At 57.7% G+C, this 19,914-nt stretch overlaps 3 protein-coding genes across 4 annotated transcripts; 2 read left to right on the forward strand and 1 right to left on the reverse strand.

Moving 5' to 3' along the window:
* Positions 1 to 85: 85 nt before the first annotated feature.
* TRIR (telomerase RNA component interacting RNase) lies at positions 86 to 3,193 on the reverse strand. Of its 2 annotated transcripts, XM_022558306.3 has the most exons (3): positions 2,803 to 3,180; positions 828 to 905; positions 86 to 523 (listed from the first exon to the last, which is right to left on the reverse strand). In XM_022558306.3, exons 1-3 carry the CDS (start codon positions 3,151 to 3,153, stop codon positions 416 to 418), a joined length of 537 nt encoding a protein of 178 aa, XP_022414014.1. In that variant the 5' UTR covers positions 3,154 to 3,180; the 3' UTR covers positions 86 to 415. The 2 variants fall into 2 exon arrangements, with proteins under 2 accessions (XP_022414014.1, XP_022414015.1); XM_022558307.3 differs by lacking the exon at positions 86 to 523 and having other exon boundaries at positions 829 to 905; positions 2,826 to 3,193.
* A 1,446-nt stretch (positions 3,194 to 4,639) lies between these two features.
* Positions 4,640 to 10,823, forward strand: GET3 (guided entry of tail-anchored proteins factor 3, ATPase). Its single transcript, XM_022558305.3, has 7 exons — positions 4,640 to 4,833; positions 5,643 to 5,790; positions 8,534 to 8,682; positions 8,775 to 8,925; positions 9,673 to 9,780; positions 9,872 to 10,069; positions 10,481 to 10,823. The coding sequence occupies exons 1-7, from the start codon at positions 4,673 to 4,675 to the stop codon at positions 10,610 to 10,612; spliced, it is 1,047 nt and encodes a 348-aa protein (XP_022414013.1). The 5' UTR covers positions 4,640 to 4,672; the 3' UTR covers positions 10,613 to 10,823.
* Positions 10,824 to 10,911: 88 nt separating this feature from the next.
* On the forward strand, positions 10,912 to 19,447 carry BEST2 (bestrophin 2). Its single transcript, XM_089905365.1, has 9 exons — positions 10,912 to 14,904; positions 15,054 to 15,148; positions 15,992 to 16,225; positions 16,313 to 16,467; positions 16,806 to 16,883; positions 17,064 to 17,216; positions 17,304 to 17,384; positions 17,580 to 17,734; positions 18,202 to 19,447. Exons 1-9 carry the CDS (start codon positions 14,753 to 14,755, stop codon positions 18,623 to 18,625), a joined length of 1,527 nt encoding a protein of 508 aa, XP_089761491.1. The 5' UTR covers positions 10,912 to 14,752; the 3' UTR covers positions 18,626 to 19,447.
* The last annotated feature ends 467 nt before the right edge of the window (positions 19,448 to 19,914 follow it).

Consider the following 19,914-nt stretch of genomic DNA (forward strand, 5'->3'; position numbering starts at 1 on the left):
ATCCAGGCTTTGGTGGGTGCAGTGCCAGCCATGAGGGGAGGGCTTAGGTTGGAGAACAGCAAAGAAGGCAAACCAAGCACACAGCTCCAGCACTAGGTCAAGTTCTTTACTTCCCAGAAGTGATGGCTAAAGGGAGGGAGGAGAGGATGAGAAGAGGAAGACAGAAAGAGCCAGAGAGAGGGAGGAGCTGGGAAGACAGGGGACAGTAAACCACTGTTCTATGAAGTCTCAGGAGGCAAGTGCTCAAGGTAAAAAAGAGTCCTGGAGAGTCGTCCGCAGCTGCAGCAGCTGCGGGAAGCATCTCGGTTTCCTTCTGTATATAAGTCCTTGGGGGAAAAAGGCTGCCGCGCTGCCGCTGCATTAAATAGTTATGTACATCGCAGAGTCCCAGGCCGTGGGCAGGCAGGGAGGGGGGTCATTTCACCAGGGGCCGAGTTTTATCATCATCACCGCACTGGTGGGCTTTGTACTTTTTCACCTCTGCCATGTACTTGGCCCATGCATCACCTTTACTTGTTAATACCTGTTGGGGGGAGGGGAGGGACACACGGGGGTTGGGAAGGAGATGCCAAGGAGGCCAGGAACCAGGGTCAGGACTGTCCTGAGACAGCTGACCCACCCACAGAGTCACCGCAAAGGTCTTGGGTGTGAGGCAAAGATATGGAGAATCAAGTTATCTGGGAACTTTGTTGAAAGCCCTCCTCCCCCACCCAGTACACCCATCCAAGGGCTAGATACTGAGGAGGGAGGGACAGGGCACCTGGGCCAGGAACTGAGGCTGGGAGGAAAAGGCAACGTGGGCGGCCCCCCACACCCAGCCTGCTCACCTCATCCTCCGTCTTCTGCTTCTTGGCTACTATTCCCGTCTTGAGGGCTAGTTTGTTCCCGCCTCTGCGCTTGCCCACCTGGGTGAAGGGACAGAAGACTGCAACGGTTACAGGAGCCGGGGCCCGCCCTTGGCGGCGCTGAGGCCCACTACACCTTCCTAGCCCGGCCCGGTGGCCCGTCCCGACGCCGCGCCCAGCTCCACCAGCCGGCCGACCTGCGCAGCAATCAGAGAGGAGCACACGCGACTCAGCGCCTGCCCTGGGCCCATGATGCCCAGGCAGTCCTGGGCCCCCGGGCTGCCCTCCCAGGGAGAGAAAAGAATTCCCACATCGGTGGGGACGAGCACTGTCCTCACCCTCCCCTAGTAGAAACCACACAGACAGCAACAGCTCCCTTTATTGAGCACTTACTGTATGCTAAGCCCTGTGCCAAGTGCTTTGGATATACTATCTCCTTCCACTTTCACAGTCACCTTACGATGAAGGTTACCATCCCCATTGTAAACATGAGGAAACATCTCTGAAAAGGAGAAGCCTGTACCATGGATCACGCCAAGAGCAAGCAGTGGAGCTGGATTCAGGGTCAGGTGTGTCTAGGCCACAGAGCAGCATTCTTAACCACCAAGCGACACTGTTCCCCTCCACGTAACCGGGCCTGGCCTCTTTGCGGGTGCTCCTGCAAACGGCCCCTTGATGAACAAATGAAACAGGCAGCGACAACTACTGCTATTCTCACTCACAGAGGGGCACTCGGCCTCCACCCAGTTCTCACACCGGCCCAGGTCCTGCCACTTCCCCTTCCTCAAACATAAGTCTTACTCTGAACTTTCGTCCTGGTCCTCTGTTTCCTCCCACACACTTGAGGGTTTCTTGTGCCCCAGGGGCTGCAACAGGCTTTACAGACATCCCATCCCTATCCCTCAGCCAGGCATTAAGTGACCTGCGCTGCTGGGACTATTCTCACACTCATTTTTGACGGATGAAGAAACTTGACCCCCAGTTCGTTACTCTCACACCACACTTTTTTCTCCATACCACAGGAATTGCTCTCAACACCAGAGACAAAGCAAGCTCAGAGTTGACAATCAATGTAGGTACCATTTCTGTGGCCTAGAGTTTCTCAATCGCATGTACTAGTGACATTTTGAACTGGATCAATTTTGTTCGGGAGGGGGAGGCGGTTGTTCTGCGCATTGTAGGATGTTGAGCACCATTCCTGCCCTCTACTCATAAATGTCAATAGCACTCCCTCCCCCAGTTCTGACAACCAAAATATCTCCAGACTTTGGCAAATGTGGGGATGAGGTGAGGGGAATCGTCCCTAGTTGAGAACCACTGGTTTAGCCCTTCCTATAAGAAAGGCCCAGTGCTAATCACATCAGAAGATGCGATGATGCCCATTTTTACAAGCAGGGAAAATGAGGTTAGACCAGATCAGATGCCCCAGGAAAGCAGAGATGCCTGTCATAATCAACACATCATACCCATCACCTAGCACACTGCCCAGCACAAGGTAAGGTGCTCAATAAATGGACACTGGACGAATGAGACTCAGGGAACTCAAGCAAATCTCCTAGGGTCACACAGTAAGCAGTCTGAGTCTCTCATCCACACAGCTCAGAGTCCAGACTTGACTATGCCCCCCATCCCCATAGTGGGAGATGGTCCCAGTATCCAAAGTTCGGGATTCCACTCAAACAGGAATCCTGGTATCCTGGTTTCCCCATCCTCGGAGCGCTGTTTCCAATGGAATTCCCCCCAGCTCCCAGTTCTTGCGGGCATACTGCGGGGGTCCCCACCTCCGCCCCCAGACCTCTCTCGTCGAGAATCCAGTTTCCGAATCCTCAGCGGGTGACCCGGACGGCTCCCTCATCGGGGTCGGAGGGTGGACCTGGATCCCGCTCCCCTTTCTCGAGCCCGATTCCCCCTGCCAAGGAAGGCCCTGGTGCCCGCCCCCACCCCCGCGGCTCCTTACGAAGCTGAGCGTGGGGCCCGGGCCGCCCTTCCTCTTCGGATCCCCGGGACCCGCGGCGGCGGCGGTGGCCGGCTGGTCGGGTCGCTGCGGGCCCGGGGGCGGCTCTTCCTGCCGCTGCCGCTGCTCCTCCTCCATCTTCCGCTTGAACAGCTCCAGGAAGCTGCCGTCGTTGGCGAACAAGTTCACGCCGCCCGACACCGGGCTCGAACCCGCGCCCGACACTTCATCATCCCCGCTCTCGGGCGACGTCCCGGGCCCGGACTCAGCCCATCGGCTCCCGCCGCCGCCGCCGCCCGCGGGGCCCGGCGCCTCCCGGCCCGGAGGTTCCGCCCGTCTCCCTCGGGCAGCCATTTTGTCGCCAGGTACCTCGCAAAGGATTCCGGGAAGGCCGCTCCGGGCCCGCGCTTGGCGCCAGACTTGCCTCGTCCCGGGCAATGCATGCCGGGAAGACCGGTCTGGCCCTCAGGCATCCGCAGTGGAGGCGGGGCATGAGGGGCGGGGTGAATGAGGAGTAAGGTTTGACGCTACGCGCCGGCGGGCAGACGCCCCGCCCAGCCCCGCCCCCGCCCCCGCCCCGCGGATCGTTAAAGCCCTGCTAGACTCCCGCAGGCGTTACGCAGAGATGGTCTCTTCCTGAATGAGACTATTGTCTGCGCCTGGGGCTGTAGCGGGCTCTCGGAGTGAGGTTCCCGCTTGGGACTTAGGGGCGTATTAGCTTTTCGGGGCTAGAATCCACTTCTGGCACCAGGGATAATCTCAGTGAGGGGTGGGACCTCACCTGAGGCTGTGTGCTCAGCTGACACCTCGGAAGCTGGGTCCCTAACTAGGACTAACTAGAGGGCATATCTAGCCTGGGCCCCCAGAATAGAAATGGTAGTGTCTCTGGATTGGGTACCTGTCTCTGGGGTGGAGCTTTTATTTGGGAATAGAGACACAGCTGACTCCAAGGAGCGGGGGTCCCCATTTGAAAGTCAGGGTATTATTTTATGTGCTAGAGTACTCATGAAACCGCGGATATTTCTAGGCTGGAGTCTCCATCTAAGAGTGTCCGCTAAGGGCCTGGGACCCAGCCTGTATTCCTGCCCAGGGCAGAGTTTCAGAGAATTGGCCGAACTGGAGTTTCCCCTCGGACAGAGAGCAAACTGGAAGGAGGTTTTCGGGAACAGGGTCCCTTCTACGACAAGGAGCGCAGTTGCAAGTGTTGTCCCTGCCCTGTCCTGTCCTGCATGGGGGCTCAGGGCTCACTGGACAAGGATCTGCGGACCTCGCCCACAGCAGCCCCGGGACCGTCTCCAGCCAACTAACTGGTTCGTTTATGATTGGTTTGCGTCAGGAGCCCGGTGGTTCCCAGCCAATTGAATAACAGAAGAGACGGGCCTGAGGCGGTGTTGGAACCCAGGTTGGAGAATAGGGGGGGAATGATCGACATGAAATTGAGCCTATGGGGTCAGGTCAGGGTGGACCTCGGATCTAACTTCTTGAAAAAGGTATCCAGCGGGTGTTTGGCCGGTTGCTAAGGAGAGGTTGGCGGCTACCGGGACCTGAGAGTGATTGGTAAAAGTAAGAAAAGATGTAGCCAATGAAAGGAGCGCTGCAAGACTTAGGGGCCAATCAGTAAAGGGGAGTAACCTGGGATGTACCAATATGTTAATTAGGAAGGGGGAGTCTTTGAAGAAAATATAGACAAGAGGCTGACAAACTGAAACTTGGAAGGGGAAGACGTTGGAAATATAGCTTCTATTAGCTCCTAAAAGTTAGGCCATGAGAAAATTGGTTCAATCTTCTAGCCTTGATGGGGTTGTGATAGGAAATTTCCCCTGTAGGTGCTTTGCATGGTGCGCTCCGCTTGATCACGTGAGCCGTTTCCAAGATGGCGGCAGGGGTGGCCGGGTGGGGGGTTGAGGCAGAGGAGTTCGAAGATGCCCCTGATGTGGAGCCGCTGGAGCCCACGCTTAGCAACATTATCGAGCAGCGCAGCCTTAAGTGGATCTTCGTCGGGGGCAAGGGTGGTGTTGGAAAGACCACCTGCAGGTAAGGAGGCTGCGGTGGTGGCCGGGAAAACGGGTGGGATGTACCACAGGGCGAAGGGGAGGCCAAGGACCGGGTCTTCCACCACCAGCCGGGCAGGAGGGCTGGGCTGGGGCCTTCTGGGTTGTACTCTTCGGAAGTTATCGAGAGCAAATGGAAGCTACCTCCTGAATGCAGGCCTGTTCAAGGGCTGAACCACATTGGATCCAGCGCACGGGAGCCTGGAGAGCGTTTAAATGTCCCAATCAGCTAGACTGTACCAGAGTGAGCCCAGAGTAGGGGGAGGGGCACCGGGGCGAACTATCCTAGTCTGGTGAACCTTGCCATTCTATGCCCACGTGGGGGTGGGGGTGGAAGGCGGGAGAGAGGGCACATGATCAGACTACCCATTCAGCTGGGAAGAGGGGGAGGGGTCCCCGGGGCAAATTACCCTGGACAAGTGGACTGAACTATCGAATTTAGCAGGCGGTGCAAAGGACCCCTTAGCTTAGAGTTGAGGGAGGGGACACAGGGTCAAGTTGGCTGGATAGCTGGACCATGTTACTTTGTGCCAGCAAGGAAGCAGGCATCAGGCAGGACGGACACATTCATCTGAACCTTACCACTATATAGCCAGCTGGAGGGCTCAGTAGGTGAGGTCTGATAGGGTCCTTCTGCAGGGATTGAGGCTTGATCCCAGTCATCCGTACTCTTCTCTCAAGGCCCTTGCTGATCCAGGTCCCCTGCTCCTGGGACCCTTCTTCTCCCCATGCAGACCTAAGGAGCAGAGCCTAACCCTTCACTTCCCACCTTTTGGCCTTTCCCTTGCCCAGCTGCAGCTTAGCAGTCCAGCTATCCAAGGGGCGGGAGAGTGTTCTGATCATCTCCACTGACCCAGCCCACAATATCTCCGATGCATTTGACCAGAAGTTCTCCAAGGTGCCTACCAAGGTCAAAGGCTATGACAACCTCTTCGCCATGGTGAGTGCAGCAGGGCTCAGCCCTGCCCCCCCGCCCCAACTCTGGCAAAGTCACCTTCAGGCCTTTCCTGTGAACACCCACCATCAGTTACCATGTCCTGCCCATTCTCCATCCTCTGTCTCTCCACTTTCACTCCTTCTTCAGCATACCCACAGGGGAACGAGTGAGGAACGTTTGTGGAGCAGAAAGGAAGCCAGAGTGACTGGCTCTTAGTGAGCAAGGGAAGGGAGGGAGACATCAATCAGGACCACATGGTGTAGGACCTTGCAGCCCACTGAGATCAGTTTAGCTTTGTTTCCAAGTTAATGGGAAGCTGTTTGTTTTAAGCAGAGTAATGTCATGGCCAAATTTGTTTTCCAGAAAGTTCCCTGTAGCTCTCATGCAGAAATTGGATTGTAAGTCAAGGATGGAAACAAGGAGACTGGGACAGTGACCAGGCTAGGAATGATGGCAGCCCAAAATTGGGAGAAGGGGTGAGAAGTGGTCAAATTTGGGATGTATTTTGGAATTAAAGCAATTTAACTGCTTGTTTGTAATGGGTGAGAGAAAAAAATGAATTAAGCATAAGTACATGTCTTGGTTATCTCCCTGGGCAGCTGAGGTGGGGAAGACTGGGAGAGGAGCAGGTTTAGAAGACCAAACGTCAGGAATTTTATTTGGCCACAGTGAGACCAAGGTGCCCACTGGTCATCCAAGTGGAGACATCAGGACAGCAGCTTAGTTATGTGAACCTAGAGCTCAGAGGAGGTTGGCGTTGATTTGAGAGTCATTGTCCCAAGGGTGGTATTTAAAGCTGTGTGAGTGGAGGAGCACGTGAAAGAATAGAGAGGCCCAGAAACAACCCCGGGGGCACATCAGCATTTAGGGTCCAGCAGAGGAGGAGGAAGAACCATTGAAAGAGGCCGAGAAGGAGCCACAGGAGAGGTGGGAGGAAAGCCAGAGAGTGTGGGCTCCTAAGCTCCAGGAGGACAAAGGGACTAGGGCAGAAAGGTTGTCGGCTCTAGCAGGCACATCAGTTTTAAGCAGATCACCCTGGGAATGGGGGCAGAAGCCTGCCTGGAATGGGTGAGCTGAGGTGGACACAATGATCACCATGATGGGAGCAGAGAAATGAGCATGGCCATCCCTGGAGGGGGAAGGGAATGAGGGTTAAGGAAGGCTTTTCTGAGGAAGGAGATGCTGGAGCATGTTTGTTTGCTGCTGCACATGCTTCAAGGAATTCCTTGGTGGTCCAGTGGTTAGGACCCTGGGCTTTCACTGCCAAGGGCCCAGGTTCAACCCCTGGTCAGGGAACTTAAGATCCCACAAGCTGCACGGTGCAGCCGAGGGGGTGGGGGGAAGCTTCAACTGGGAGGGACAAGTGATATTGCAGGAAGGATTAAGGATGCCGGCTGAGGACGGGCCTCAGGCAGGTGTGAGCTCACTCCAGCACACAGACCCAGGACTTGGGCTCTGCCAGGACCAGGGGCTTAGAAGGAATGTGGGGGGACTGGGGCGTTTCCTGGGAGGAAATGAGGGTGTTGGCAGCCAGTGGCTTCGCTTTCTCATTGAGACACAGGCGAGGCACAGGCCTCAGCAGAGGGTGAGGGACACACGGGCCAGAAGGGGTTTGAGGAGGAAGAAGATATGGCATTAACATTCCCATGGGTGGATTTTCTGGCTCGTCGAGTGCCTGTTAGAGATTTGTGATCAGGAATGGGGAGCAAGGTTGAGTTCTTCGTCTGGGATGTTCCCCTGATGTTCACCTCGGTGTAGCCATGCCAGCGAGCTGTGAATAAACAGGATGGGGTTTTTGCCAACCACAGAGGGAGAAGGGAGTGTTTGCAGAGGCGTCTTGTGGAGACTGGGCTGGATAAGAGTGCCGCCCAAGAGGGACGCTGACGGTGAACAAGCGGGCAGAGGTGCGGGGATGAAGTGGCCCAGGAAGGTCTAGAATAACAGGAAGTGAGAAGGCTGGGGTCAGAGAGTGGCCTGGTGACTAGGAACAACCCATCAAGGGTGTGACTGTGGGGGGGTGATGTGTGGACAAGCTCCCTGCAGGGAAATGACCTCTGAGGCCAGGGAGTGGAGGGCTTCGCCACAGGAAACATGAATTCAAGTAGAAGAGGTGACACAGGCGGGAGATAGAGAGGCAATGAGTGCAGGACGGGCCAGGGACCCCAGGCTTGGTCATCCCCTTCATGGAATCTGGATCCATGTTGAGGACCTACTCTGCCAGACACTTCCAGGCACTGGGGACACAGCAGTGAACAAGACAGAAAAACCCCTGCCCTTGTGGGGCCAGCATTCTGGTTGGGGAGACAGGCGAAAAACATGCTAAGTAAACCATGTGAGGAGAGGCCAGATGTTAAGAAGAAAGGAAGGCAGGGAAGAGGGGGCTAGGGCTGCACTGTTAGATTGGGCGGTCAGGGATGACTCATGTTAGAGGAATGATCTGGAAGAGGTCACAGGCCCGGGTGGGGGAACAGCCCATGAGAAGGCACTGCAATGCACTCTGGCTTCCCTCTGGGACACTGAGCACAGTTGGCGATTTTCCATCTGCTTGTGAAAGACTTTAACAATCTGTGCCACCACCCGAGACCTTAAGCGCCTAAGGAAAGGGCCAGGGCACCTCAGAGGTCTCCCCAGCTGTGACCTGGTGAAGGGCTGTGCTCAGGGCACCCCACAGGCTCCCTCGGGCTCCGTGCCCAGGTGGGAAGGCTCCAGCAACAGCAGCCTGAGTCTTGACCCTCTCGGCCCCCAGGAGATTGACCCCAGCCTGGGTGTGGCGGAGCTGCCGGACGAGTTCTTTGAGGAGGACAACATGCTGAGCATGGGCAAGAAGATGATGCAGGAAGCCATGAGCGCCTTCCCAGGCATCGATGAGGCCATGAGCTATGCAGAGGTCATGAGGTCAGGCCCGGCGGGGACTCTGGGTGCCCGGTGCTGCCTGGGGCTAGGGAGGAAGAGGGGGCAGAGCGGGCCTGATCCTCATCTCCCCGCAGGCTGGTGAAGGGCATGAACTTCTCGGTGGTGGTGTTCGACACAGCGCCCACAGGCCACACGCTAAGACTGCTCAACTTCCCCACCATCGTCGAGCGGGGACTAGGCCGCCTCATGCAGATCAAGAACCAGATCAGCCCCTTCATCTCACAGGCAGGCAGAGCCCCAGGGCATCCAGGAGTCCCCTGAATCAGAGTGGGCCCCCGGACCCCAAGATGTGCAGAAACAAAGGCATTTCCCACATACGCTCTCAGTCAGCGCTTCCCAATGGATGGGATGGATCTTCACTGCGGGGGAACTGTCCCCCCTACTCCACAGCACTCAGTGTCCCTGCCTCCACCCGCTGAGTGCCCCAGACAGAGCTTGAAAGCACATATCCCAGAGCCAGATGGCCCGGGTTCGAATGCTTTGCACTCTGGTGTGACACAGCTCTGTGTCCTCAAGTCACTTCCCCTCTCGGGGCCTTATCTGTCAAATGGAGAGCATGCGAATCCCCCCATGGGTTATTATTAGCACGACATGACAACCCTGATGCCTTCACACTTTTGCACACCACTGACACCTCCTTGGTTGTGTGTGGTCCCCCGGCGGGGACCTGTGCCTCAGTCACATTTGTGGGGCACTTACTGTGTGCCAGACACTGTTCCAAGCACGTGACATGTCATATAGCACAACAGCTCTACACATGAGGAAACTGAGGCTCTGGGAGGTCAAGCTAACCTGGCCACAGTCCCGCAGAAATGGCAGAGCTAGGGTTGGACCCCTGCGATCTGCTCAAGGGCCCACACCTTTAACCACTGGGAGGTGTCAGGAGTCTTCCCCCGGGTGTCTAGTGAGCCCAACCCAGGGAGTATAATGTGCCCCAGGTAAACCATGAGCCCTCTCACATCGTCCCCACAGATGTGCAACATGCTGGGCCTCGGGGACATGAACGCAGACCAGCTGGCCTCCAAGCTGGAGGAGACGCTGCCTGTCATCCGCTCCGTCAGTGAGCAGTTCAAGGATCCTGTGAGTTGCGGTCCAGGCGGGCGGCGAGAAGCTCAGGGGAAAGAGACAGGGCTGAAATCTGCCCCTCCCTGTCCTGTCTTGGATCCTGCAGGAGCAAACCACCTTCATCTGTGTGTGCATTGCTGAGTTCCTGTCCCTGTATGAAACGGAGCGGCTGATCCAGGAGCTGGCCAAGTGCAAGATCGACACGCACAACATCATTGTCAACCAACTCGTCTTCCCTGATCCCGAGAAGCCCTGCAAGATGTGTGAGGCCCGCCACAAGATCCAGGCCAAGTACCTGGACCAGGTGCGCACACCCACCCTCCCGCCCAGCCCTCATATCTCTGACCCTGGAAGCTGGGGTCCGTCCCAGCCCAGCCAAGGCACTGCTGACCTTTTACTGTATTCTCTGACCTTTTGCTCCAGCCCACCTTCTGTTCCTCGCCCCAACCCCCTGCCCTTCACTCACTGCTTCAGACCTGATTCTGGCCTTCATAGACTGGGTGGCCTGGCCTAGATACCTCTCACCCTGGGGAGTGGGAGGTCCAGCCCAGTGGTCTCTGACCTCACTGGCGCCACTCCCACCTATGTCCCTGTGAAGCCCTTGCTCATATTCTCTCCCTGACTCTGGGAGACCCCTAGCCTGACCCTTTACGTTAATCACATTCTGTCCCTGCCCTGTGGCCCTGCTGCCTTCTGCCCTCTACCCCTGCCGCAGATGGAGGACCTATATGAAGACTTCCACATTGTGAAGCTGCCACTGCTGCCCCATGAGGTTCGGGGGGCGGACAAGGTCAACACCTTCTCTGCTCTTCTCCTGGAGCCCTACAAGCCCCCCAGTGCCCAGTAGCACCACCACCAGCCCCAGCTGCTGCCATTTCACACTCAGCCGCCACCCACCGGGGCAGAGTTTGCACAAAGTTCCCCCATAATACAGGGGAACCACTTGGGGGAAGGGAGGCAGGGAGGGGGTCTTTTCCCCCTGGTGGGGCTGGGGGAGCTGTAGCTGCCCCCGCACCTCTCCCCGCCTCTCCTCCCTCAATAAAATGATCTTAAACTACTGTGGATGTTGACATGGGGGGTTGGGGCCTAGTACCTCCATGTACAGTTGCAAAGGTTGTACACTGCACAAAGATGTCACATCCAGAGAGGCATAGATGTATGTTTAGGTCTCTCACAACAGAGACCTAATAGAGATGTGTATTTATTGTGGTAATTTTGGAAGGAGGGTTCTTCTGTAAAGGGGTGCCTTTTTCTAGCTCTATATGGGTAAGGGTGTCCTCTGGGGCTGTAAAGCCTGGAGTAGAAGAAAGGGGCATCTGCCCACTTCCTTCAAGGCTCAGAGCGTGGGAACGGGGAGGCCCCTTGGCCAGCCCCAGGCTGGTGGGGAGCGGATTAGGTCGGCAGCGGGCCCAGCACTGCCTGCTGTTTGGTTTGGGAATTAGTGGGCACCCTGGGCAGAGGCTGGGCCTGCCAGACTGCGGATTAACAGTTTCCACCCCCACCTCCCAATTCCTGTTACAGGGAATGGCATCAGCCCCTCCCAGCACAGGGCTGCAACAGGGGGGCTGATTAAGGGGCAGGATGACAAAGGACTCAGGCTGGATGGGCCCTGAAGTCCTGTCCTGCCCCCAGAGCAGCCTCACTGAGTGGCCTGCCGCCCATTTCCTGCAGTTTGAACTTCAGTCCCCATATTCCTAAAATGGAGACAGAAGTGTGGCCATTCATAGGGCCATGGCACAAATTCACCTGACCCTGGAAGGGTTAGCAAACCAGCCTGAAAGGCATAAAGCAGCACCCCTTTTCTCCTTCACTCCTCCCTCTGCCACTGCCTGGACAGTCACGGTCATCCCCAAGACCCAGGACTGGCATGACCTTGGGTGTTTGCAAGTTCCAAGCTGGAGCTGGATGGGGATGGCGGGAGAAAGGGGGTGACTAAGGATATGCATGAGTCAGGAAGTGGTGTTCAGACAGTGCACACCCAGGGTCTAGGCGTGCCAGGGTGTGTGTGCGAGGGGAATGCAACCACGAGCCTAGACGTGTCCCCCCAGTTCAGTCAGGTGTACACAAGCCCACGTGGGCACGCCCACATTGAGGAGGTGCTTGTAAACGAACATGGCAGTGCAGCCCATGGCAGGACCCCAGGCTTTGAACCAAACTGCCTGGGTTCAGATCCTAGCTGTGCCATGAACAGACTGTGCGTCCTCTGAGCCTCAGTTTCCCTACCTTGATAGCGGGAATAAGGAGCACAAACTTCACATTTCCTGCTTTTGAGGACACAATGAAATGAAATAGGTAACGCCTTTACAGTGGCCCCAGGCATGTACCTGCCAAGGTCTATTTGTTACTATTCACTGTAACAATTAGTAAGCATGTGAACTAGCCTGGGCAACCCGCCTCTGCCCCAGCCCGGGTTCAGCAGTCAGAAGTATGTGGGGACAGTGAGCTGGAGGAGGGGAGATGCGCACGGGGGTCGATGGGGGCTGTGGAGGGGAGGGCTGGCTGCAGTATGTGAGGATACATCCAAGGGAATAGGGGCCTCTGGTCAGGTATGGAGCCCATCAACCTGAAGCCTGTCCCCTCCCCAGTTCCCGTAGCTAGCAGCATCACCCCTCATTCTCTTTTATGTGCTGTCCAGCAGCTGGACGGCAGAGGCATGGGTCCGAGTACAGCCAGTCCGAGCTGGTTCCTAACTACCCCGGGCTGGGCAGACACCTGCCAGGTTAGGAACACTGCGTCCTGGCTGGCCAGACCTTCGGGGGCAGGGTCGAGCGGAGCCATGTGCACTCCTGGTGCTGGGGTCGACTTGAGAGGCTCAGGGGCGCCCCAGGGCGCCCCTCTTGGAGCTGAAACCCTGAGCATCTGCCCCTCCCACACTGGGCTATGCATTCAATGGTGAAGATGGAGGGTTGTTTGTGCCAGGCTAGAGTGCCCCCTTTGTAGGTGTGTCTGTAAAAGGAGAACATCTGTCCTGTATCCATGCCAAATGTGGAGACAAGGTTTTGTGTCCCTAAGCTTGTGTGTTCATGACAACGCCCAAAGTGTTTGAGACCCAGGGTGTGTGTGTGCCTGCCCGTCGCCGCCCGCAGTGAGGGGGTGTTGGGGAGCGTGTGTCTTACACGTATTGATGTACAAATGAATGCAGGTGAGTTTCATGAGGGGTTGTGGCCTGACTCCATCTGGATGTGACCCTCTGGGTCTGTGGGACTGTTGGGAGGGGTCGATGTTGTATGAGTGTGTCTTTGCTACATTGGCATATCAAAGGGACTCCCTAGGACCTGGCTCTGACCCCAGGACTGTGTGCTGCTGTGCTCCTGCATCTGGTGTGTGGCCATGGTGTGTTTTTGTGCAGGGGAGATCAGGAATAAATGTCTGCTACCTCCCTCTGTGTGATGGCTCACGTGTGAAGGCATTCTGGGGTCGGGCTGGGGTCTGCACTTGGCTGGTTGTGTGACCTTGCGTGTGTCTTTATTACATAGTATGATCATGAAGGAATTCAGGGTGCCTGGGTCCCTGCCCCTGTGTTCCTGGGTGGCTGTTTGGAGCACTATGTGGGTGCCTGAGAGCTGAGAGCCTGGTGGGTTAGGGTCCATCTGCTTTATATCTGCGTATGGGGGTGGGGGGGCTAAGTGTTGTCTCTTTGGTGACTCTGGAAGTCTTTGTGACAGTGCGTACTGCTTTCTGGGTCACCGTGGTCGTGGGAGGCTGTGTTGAGGAAAGCTGAATTTGTGTCTGGGTCTATGGTGTGTGTTTCTAGGTGCATCTTTGTGTGTGATTACAGGTGAGTGTGGAGCGACCCAGACTCACTGAGCAGTGTGTGTATATGTCTGAGTCTGGTAAAGACAGGGTTCCTGCCCCCTCCCCCAGGTCTAGGTCCAAGATTTCTTGGATCTGCCAGTGACTGACTGGGAGACTGGACAGGAAGGAGCTGAGGAGGACAAGGTGAATTCCCCACCCCCTGCCCCAGGTAACAAACTGATGAGACTTCAAAGTTCTGAGGCTGCAACTGAGGGGGGAGGGCCAGGGAGGGGCCACCCACGCCCACTCCCCAGCCCCCTCCCTCACAGAATCTGGCTTCAGCCCCACCCAACCCTGAAGCCCGTCCTTTCCCTGTCCCTGAGTGTCCCTGAACCAGCCACCAGGTGAGAAGGACCCAGGCCTGGGGGAATAGGGAACCTTGAGGACGAGTCGGTCTGCGGGCAAGAATCTGAGTCCTCAGGGTAGGGTTGGAGGGCTCAGAAGGCTAGAGGGGAATGGACAGAGGAAAGGTCTAGGTGGATCCAGAAGAGGGAGGGGGCAGAGCCAGTTCGATTAAGTGGGAGGGGGATAGGCTGGGGCAGCTGTGCAGGAGACGGGAGCCAGCCTGAGGCTGAGGGGCTGTGGGGGAGGACCTGGGGCCTGGAAGCTTGGGGATCCGGCTTTGGAGGGCTTCAAAAGGAAGTGCAGGGGAGTGAATGGGCCGAGACTGGGTTAGCGGAGTAGGGGGAGGGAAAGCAGAAGTGGGACTTGAGGGAAGGAAGTCAGTTGGAGCCCTGGGAACATAGAAACTGAGGCGCTAGGGACTCGGGGAGCGGGGGGGAGGCTGTAGATGGCGTCCAGGTAAGGGGTATGGGATCAGAGAGGGCAGCTCGGGTTAACTCGGTGGACCAAGGGCCTTGGCGGTGGGGGATGAACGGAGAGGGCCTGGGGAGGTCGGCGCAGGACGCTGGGACCTGGAGTCCAAGGAAGGGAGTGGCCTGCCAGAGGGCCTTGGGGAGGAGGGCTGGGGGCTAGGGCAGGACTGAACAGGTGGGAGGGGACGGAGAGCTGAGCCAGAGCCGGTACCGAGGAGGTGGCCGGGCGTGGAAAGTGACGCGGAGCTGAGTCGTCCCCGCACCTTTCCACCCTCGCCAGCAGCCTTCCAGCCCGGCCCGGCCCCCCATTCCTCGGCCCCCAATCCCGGGTCCGGTCCAGCCCCCTCTCCTTGGGCTTGACCGGCCCGGGCGCCGCGATGACTGTCACGTACACAGCTTGCGTGGCGAACGCGCGCTTCGGCGGCTTCTCGAAGCTGCTGCTGCTGTGGCGCGGGAGCATCTACAAACTTCTGTGGCGCGAGCTGCTGTGTTTCCTTGGGCTCTACATGGCGCTGAGTGCCGCCTATCGGTGAGGCGGCCCCGGGAGAGGGGGGAGGGCCGGCCGGAGTGGGGGCGTCTGGGGAGGGGCTCCGGGCCGGCCGCGGAGGAGGTGCTGGAAGGGGGACCTGCAACTGGGGACCAGGGCTCGCCCGTGATCCCGCGCCCCCTCCCTCGCAGCTTCGTGCTGACCGAAGAGCAGAAGCGCTACTTTGAGAAGCTCGTTCTTTACTGCGACCAGTACGCCAGTCTCATCCCGGTCTCTTTTGTGCTCGGTGCGTTCGCGCTCCTGAGTTCCCCATTCCCTTCATCCTGAGAAACCCATTGCCATTCATGCCTTTTGGAGACTCCCATTCCTGCCTTTCCGAGACGCCCCCCCCCCATCAAAGCCACCCCCCACAAATCCCCATTTCTGTGTCCTTTAGGCCAAGTATGGCCCCAATTCCTGAGACCTTGTATGTCATCTGATCAGAGGGTCCCCTGAGGTGCCCCCAATGAGAATTCCGTGTCATGCATAGGCTTATCCCTGGTCAACTCAGGGGCTCCCATCTGTGTCTGCATGGGATTACTAGTGCCTCCCCTCACATGTACTGAGCCCCAGGGACCCCCATCCAAGAGCCCCACATGACTCCATCCTTTCAAGTCCAGCCTGAGGGGCATCTCTGACAAGTCCCAGCTCCCTGTCCTCAGTGACTTCACTTGACCTCAGCCTTCCTCCCACCATTCTGGGCCCACAAGGATGGGGTGACCAGCCTGCCCCAGGTTCCCTGACTTAGACACCATGCCCAACCCCTTCACACATCCCTGGCTCCGGGGCTCCCTGTGGCTTTGGTGACAACCTGCCTGTGGGCCCTCTGTCTCCACCTCTATACGGAGATCCTAATCTCCCATCCCAGGTGACATCCAAGTAGCCAGGGTGATCCAGCCTGCACCAACCTCTCTGACCTCAGGGCTGAATCTCCAGGTTCCCAGCTCAGGTGGCCCCACATGGTCTGGGTATCCAGCCTACCGCATGTTCCTGATGAAGACCCTATGTCACTCCTCTTCCCATGACCTGGGACCCCAAACCCCTGGCCCTAGTGTCCCAACTGAGTCTCCCATTCCCGGCTCTCCCGCAGGCTTCTACGTAACGCTGGTGGTGCACCGCTGGTGGAACCAGTACCTATGCATGCCCCTGCCCGACGCGCTCATGTGCGTGGTGGTCGGCACAGTGCACGGGCGCGACGAGCGCGGCCGCCTCTACCGACGCACGCTCATGCGCTATGCAGGACTCTCTGCTGTGCTTATCCTGCGCTCTGTCAGCACCGCTGTCTTCAAGCGCTTCCCCACCATAGACCATGTGGTGGAAGCAGGTGAGGCTCCGGCCAAAAGGAACGCGGGGGGTGGGGGGGCGCAAAGACTGAGGGTGGGGCAAATAACCCCCGACCTCGCCCCTCCAGGGTTTATGACCCGCGAGGAGCGCAAGAAGTTCGAGAACCTGAACTCATCCTACAACAAGTACTGGGTGCCTTGCGTCTGGTTCTCCAACCTGGCGGCGCAGGCTCAGCGCGAGGGCCGCATCCGCAACAACGGCGCCCTTAAGCTGCTGCTGGAGGTGGGCTCTCCAGGTGGTCACTCATATCAAATGCCAGGGAAATTGTACCCCACGCACCCTGAGGCTGTGTGTCTGCCATGCGCCTCCCACAAGGCGGGTCCCAACCACCCTTATCTAGCAGTCCCCAGGTGTACACTTAATCTCCATGGGGCGGCTCCTAGGTGCATAGTGCTCCTAGGCGTACACTCACCACTAAATACTCCCCCTGAAGTCCCTAGAAGAACACGCCCGCCTCCCACCAGGTGACCACTCACCTCCATCCCAGGTACACCCCCCCACTTAATCCCCATGTGTGAGCTCACTATTCAGGCCCCCTCATAACGTGTATCTGCCTCCAGGAGCTGACTGTGTTTCGGGCCAAGTGTGGGATGCTCTTTCACTACGACTGGATTAGCATACCCCTTGTCTACACCCAGGTAACCCCGCCGTGCCTCTTTATATCCCGCGTCAGAGGCCCTGGAGCGTTGGTCTCAAGGAGAAACTGAGGGCCAGCTAAGACCCCATCACAGTGACTCGCGATCCTGGCTCTGGTCTCTCCATGACACCCCAAGGCCCAGAGAACCCTGAATTGGCACTCCGTCCTGCCCCTCCCCCAGGTGGTGACCATCGCTGTGTACAGCTACTTCCTGGCCTGCCTCATCGGTCGCCAGTTCCTGGACCCGGCGCAGGGCTACAAAGACCACGACCTGGACCTGTGCGTACCCATCTTCACCCTGCTGCAGTTCTTCTTCTACGCGGGCTGGCTCAAGGTGGGTGGGGCCCCAAGGCCAGAACTCCAGGGGTGGAGCGGGCAGGGGTTTTCAGTTCTCCACCTACCTCTCCTCTTACCCACTCAGGTAGCTGAGCAGCTCATCAACCCCTTCGGAGAGGACGACGATGACTTTGAGACCAACTTTCTGATCGACCGCAACTTCCAAGTGAGACTCTCTCGGTTAAGACCATCCCTGGGCTCCCAAAGCGGCCCTGGCCGCACCCCTGCTAAGACTCGCTCAGACATCGCCCCTGATCCATCCTTCTCTTTGGTCACCACACTCCTACCCATCCAGAGGGGTCCACCCTTCGGTGCCGGCGCTGTTCCATGCCCACTCTTCCCCGCGTATCCTCGCCCGCAGGTGTCAATGCTGGCCGTGGACGAGATGTACGACGACCTGGCCATGCTGGAGAAGGACCTATACTGGGACGCAGCTGAGGCTCGCGCTCCCTACACCGCTGCCACCGCCTTCCTGTTGCAGCAGCCCTCCTTCCAGGGCTCCACCTTCGACATCACGTGAGCCAGTGGGGATGGGCGGGGCCTCTTGGGGGCGGGGCTCATGACTGCGGGGTGTATCTGATTGAAGGGGCTGTGGGTGACCAGGTCGGGGCTAAAGGCTACACCCTGGAGATTCGGGGCTAAGAGCTAAAGTCATGAGGACTAGGACGGGTCAGGGGTCAGGGATCCGGGTCAAGGTCTGGGACCCGGCCACTAACTGGGGGCAGAGCTAAGGGCTACAGTCTATGAGGACTGGACGGGCCAGAAGCGATACCAAAGGACAGGCGGCAGGGCCCCAACTTAGCCTTTTGAGGCCTAAGTTTGAGCATAGCCAGAGCCAGAGGATAAGGCCAGGCTCTCGGGTGAGGAGCCAAGGTCTTTTGGGATAAGTGGGACAGTGGGGTGGAAAAGCAGCGTTCCTCGGTCCCAACTCTGTTGATGAAGAAGGGAGAGGCCGCAGCGCTGACCCATTGTCTCTTCCGCAGGCTGGCCAAGGAGGACATGCAGTTCCAGCGGCAGGACGGCGTGGATGCACCGCTGAGCGAGGCACACGGCGACTTCCTGCAGCGCCTCCTGCCGGTGGGCGCGGGCATGGCCGCTGGAGGCCTGCTGGGCCGGCGCCTGTCTTTACTGCGCCGCAAGAACAGCTGCGTGTCGGAGGAATCCACAGCCGCCAGCTGCGCATGCGCGGGCGCCCCTGATGGCGCGGCCCCAGAGTGCAGTTGCAGTGACGCCCTGCTACCCTTAGGCCTGCCAGAGCCGGAGTCTGAGCCCCACGCCGGCCGCGAGCCGCCAGCCCCCGGGCCACCCGCCGAGCCCTTCACCGTTGTGCCAATGCCCGGGCCCCGGGGGCCGGCTCCACCCTGGCTGCCCAGCCCCATTGGCGAGGAGGAGGAGAGTCTAACCTGAGACCCTTGGACCCTGGATCCCCAAGGATAGAGAAAATGCCCCAACACCGCCCGCAAGCAGTGGTTTGGGCTTTATAAGCTGCCTGTGGACTCCGCCTGCCCGCTTCTTACCTGCCTGCGTCCCGCCTTTACGTTTGGCACAGAGGCTTGGAGCGCCTCCCGTGGGCCAGGCACTGCACTGAGGGCAGGGTATTCTTCCAGCATCTTTGAACTGTCGGTCCTTACCACCAGCTCTACTTCCTACCCGCCACTGCGTGACAGTTTTTATCAGTGTGCCTTGCCTTTCTTCTTTCCTCAAATTGGACATATGAGTGCCCACCTCAATGCGCTGTGAGGATGAAATGAAATGTGGCTTTAAAGTGTTTGGTACATAATAGGTGCTCAATAAACTTTTAGTGTTTTTTGGTTTGTTTGTTTTTACTCAACTCCTGCCAGGCATTTATGCTAAGTAAGCTTTAAGGAATCCTCCAGATTATTTGATGATGCCCTGCCCACTTCTTCCCAAATTCTCTCTGAAATGGCCCCATTAGTGCCCAGGGCTCTACTCATTCATCAATGTAGGACCCCCGGTCCAAGGACCATAGCTTTCTCCTGCCAGCGTTTTTCTTTTTCTTTTGTTTTTTTGCCGCGCGGCTTGCGGGATCCTAGCTCCCCGACCAGGGATCGAACCCGGGCCCAAGGCAGTGAAAGCGCGGAGTCCTAACCACGAGACCTCCAGGGAATTCCCCTGCCAGCCTCGATTTATGCTTCTGCAAGTGACCCCTCTGCCTCAAGCCCCTGCACTCTCAGATACCCCTTCAGTGCTCTAGGTCTTACATCAATCGTATGTAGGTGACTCCTGAATTTAGAAGTCCAGCCAGGATCCCTCCCCTGACTCGAGACTCAGAGAGCCAACTTCCTGCTTGACATCTGCATGTGGGGATCTCACGGGCACCTCGAACATAACATGCCCCCAAACCAGCTCCCTATCAGCTCCCCACCTGTCCCAACCTCTGTCAGCATTGTCCTTCCAGATGATGAGGACAAAACCTGGGAGTCACCTTCAACTCCTCTCTTTCTTTCATCCCCTCTCCTTATCAACCCAGTAGCAAACCCCATCAGCTTAGTCTTCAAACTGTATCCAGAATCCAACCATTTCCCATTCCTCCAGGGTCCACACCCTGGCCAGAGCCCTATCACCCAACCACCCACCTGGACGAGTGACCTGGTCTCTCAGCTCCGGCCCTGACACCCCCGCAGTCTGTTCCTCCCATAGGAGCCAAAGGGAGCCTGTGAAAACTTGAATCAGGT

This window comes from Delphinapterus leucas, unplaced genomic scaffold (assembly GCF_059928025.1).
Source record: "Delphinapterus leucas isolate spDelLeu-1000000601 "Yukka" unplaced genomic scaffold, BTC_Dleu_Yukka2 spDelLeu_asBTCV2_sq25, whole genome shotgun sequence".
NCBI lineage: Eukaryota > Metazoa > Chordata > Mammalia > Artiodactyla > Monodontidae > Delphinapterus > Delphinapterus leucas.

Bases quoted from the DNA above. Each gene is read 5' to 3' on its own strand.
- TRIR (XM_022558306.3), bottom strand. From the start codon at position 3,153: ATGGCTGCCCGAGGGAGACGGGCGGAACCTCCGGGCCGGGAGGCGCCG. The intron at 906-2,802 runs GTAAGGAGCCGC...CCCTTCACCCAG, and splicing joins CGGGCCCCACGCTCAGCTTC to GTGGGCAAGCGCAGAGGCGG. The intron at 524-827 runs GTGAGCAGGCTG...TCCCCCCAACAG, and splicing joins AGCAGAAGACGGAGGATGAG to GTATTAACAAGTAAAGGTGA.
- GET3 (XM_022558305.3), top strand. From the start codon at position 4,673: ATGGCGGCAGGGGTGGCCGGGTGGGGGGTTGAGGCAGAGGAGTTCGAA. The intron at 4,834-5,642 runs GTAAGGAGGCTG...TCCCTTGCCCAG, and splicing joins GTTGGAAAGACCACCTGCAG to CTGCAGCTTAGCAGTCCAGC. The intron at 8,926-9,672 runs GCAGGCAGAGCC...TCGTCCCCACAG, and splicing joins TCAGCCCCTTCATCTCACAG to ATGTGCAACATGCTGGGCCT.
- BEST2 (XM_089905365.1), top strand. From the start codon at position 14,753: ATGACTGTCACGTACACAGCTTGCGTGGCGAACGCGCGCTTCGGCGGC. The intron at 17,385-17,579 runs GTGAGACTCTCT...CCTCGCCCGCAG, and splicing joins TGATCGACCGCAACTTCCAA to GTGTCAATGCTGGCCGTGGA. The intron at 17,735-18,201 runs GTGAGCCAGTGG...TCTCTTCCGCAG, and splicing joins GGCTCCACCTTCGACATCAC to GCTGGCCAAGGAGGACATGC.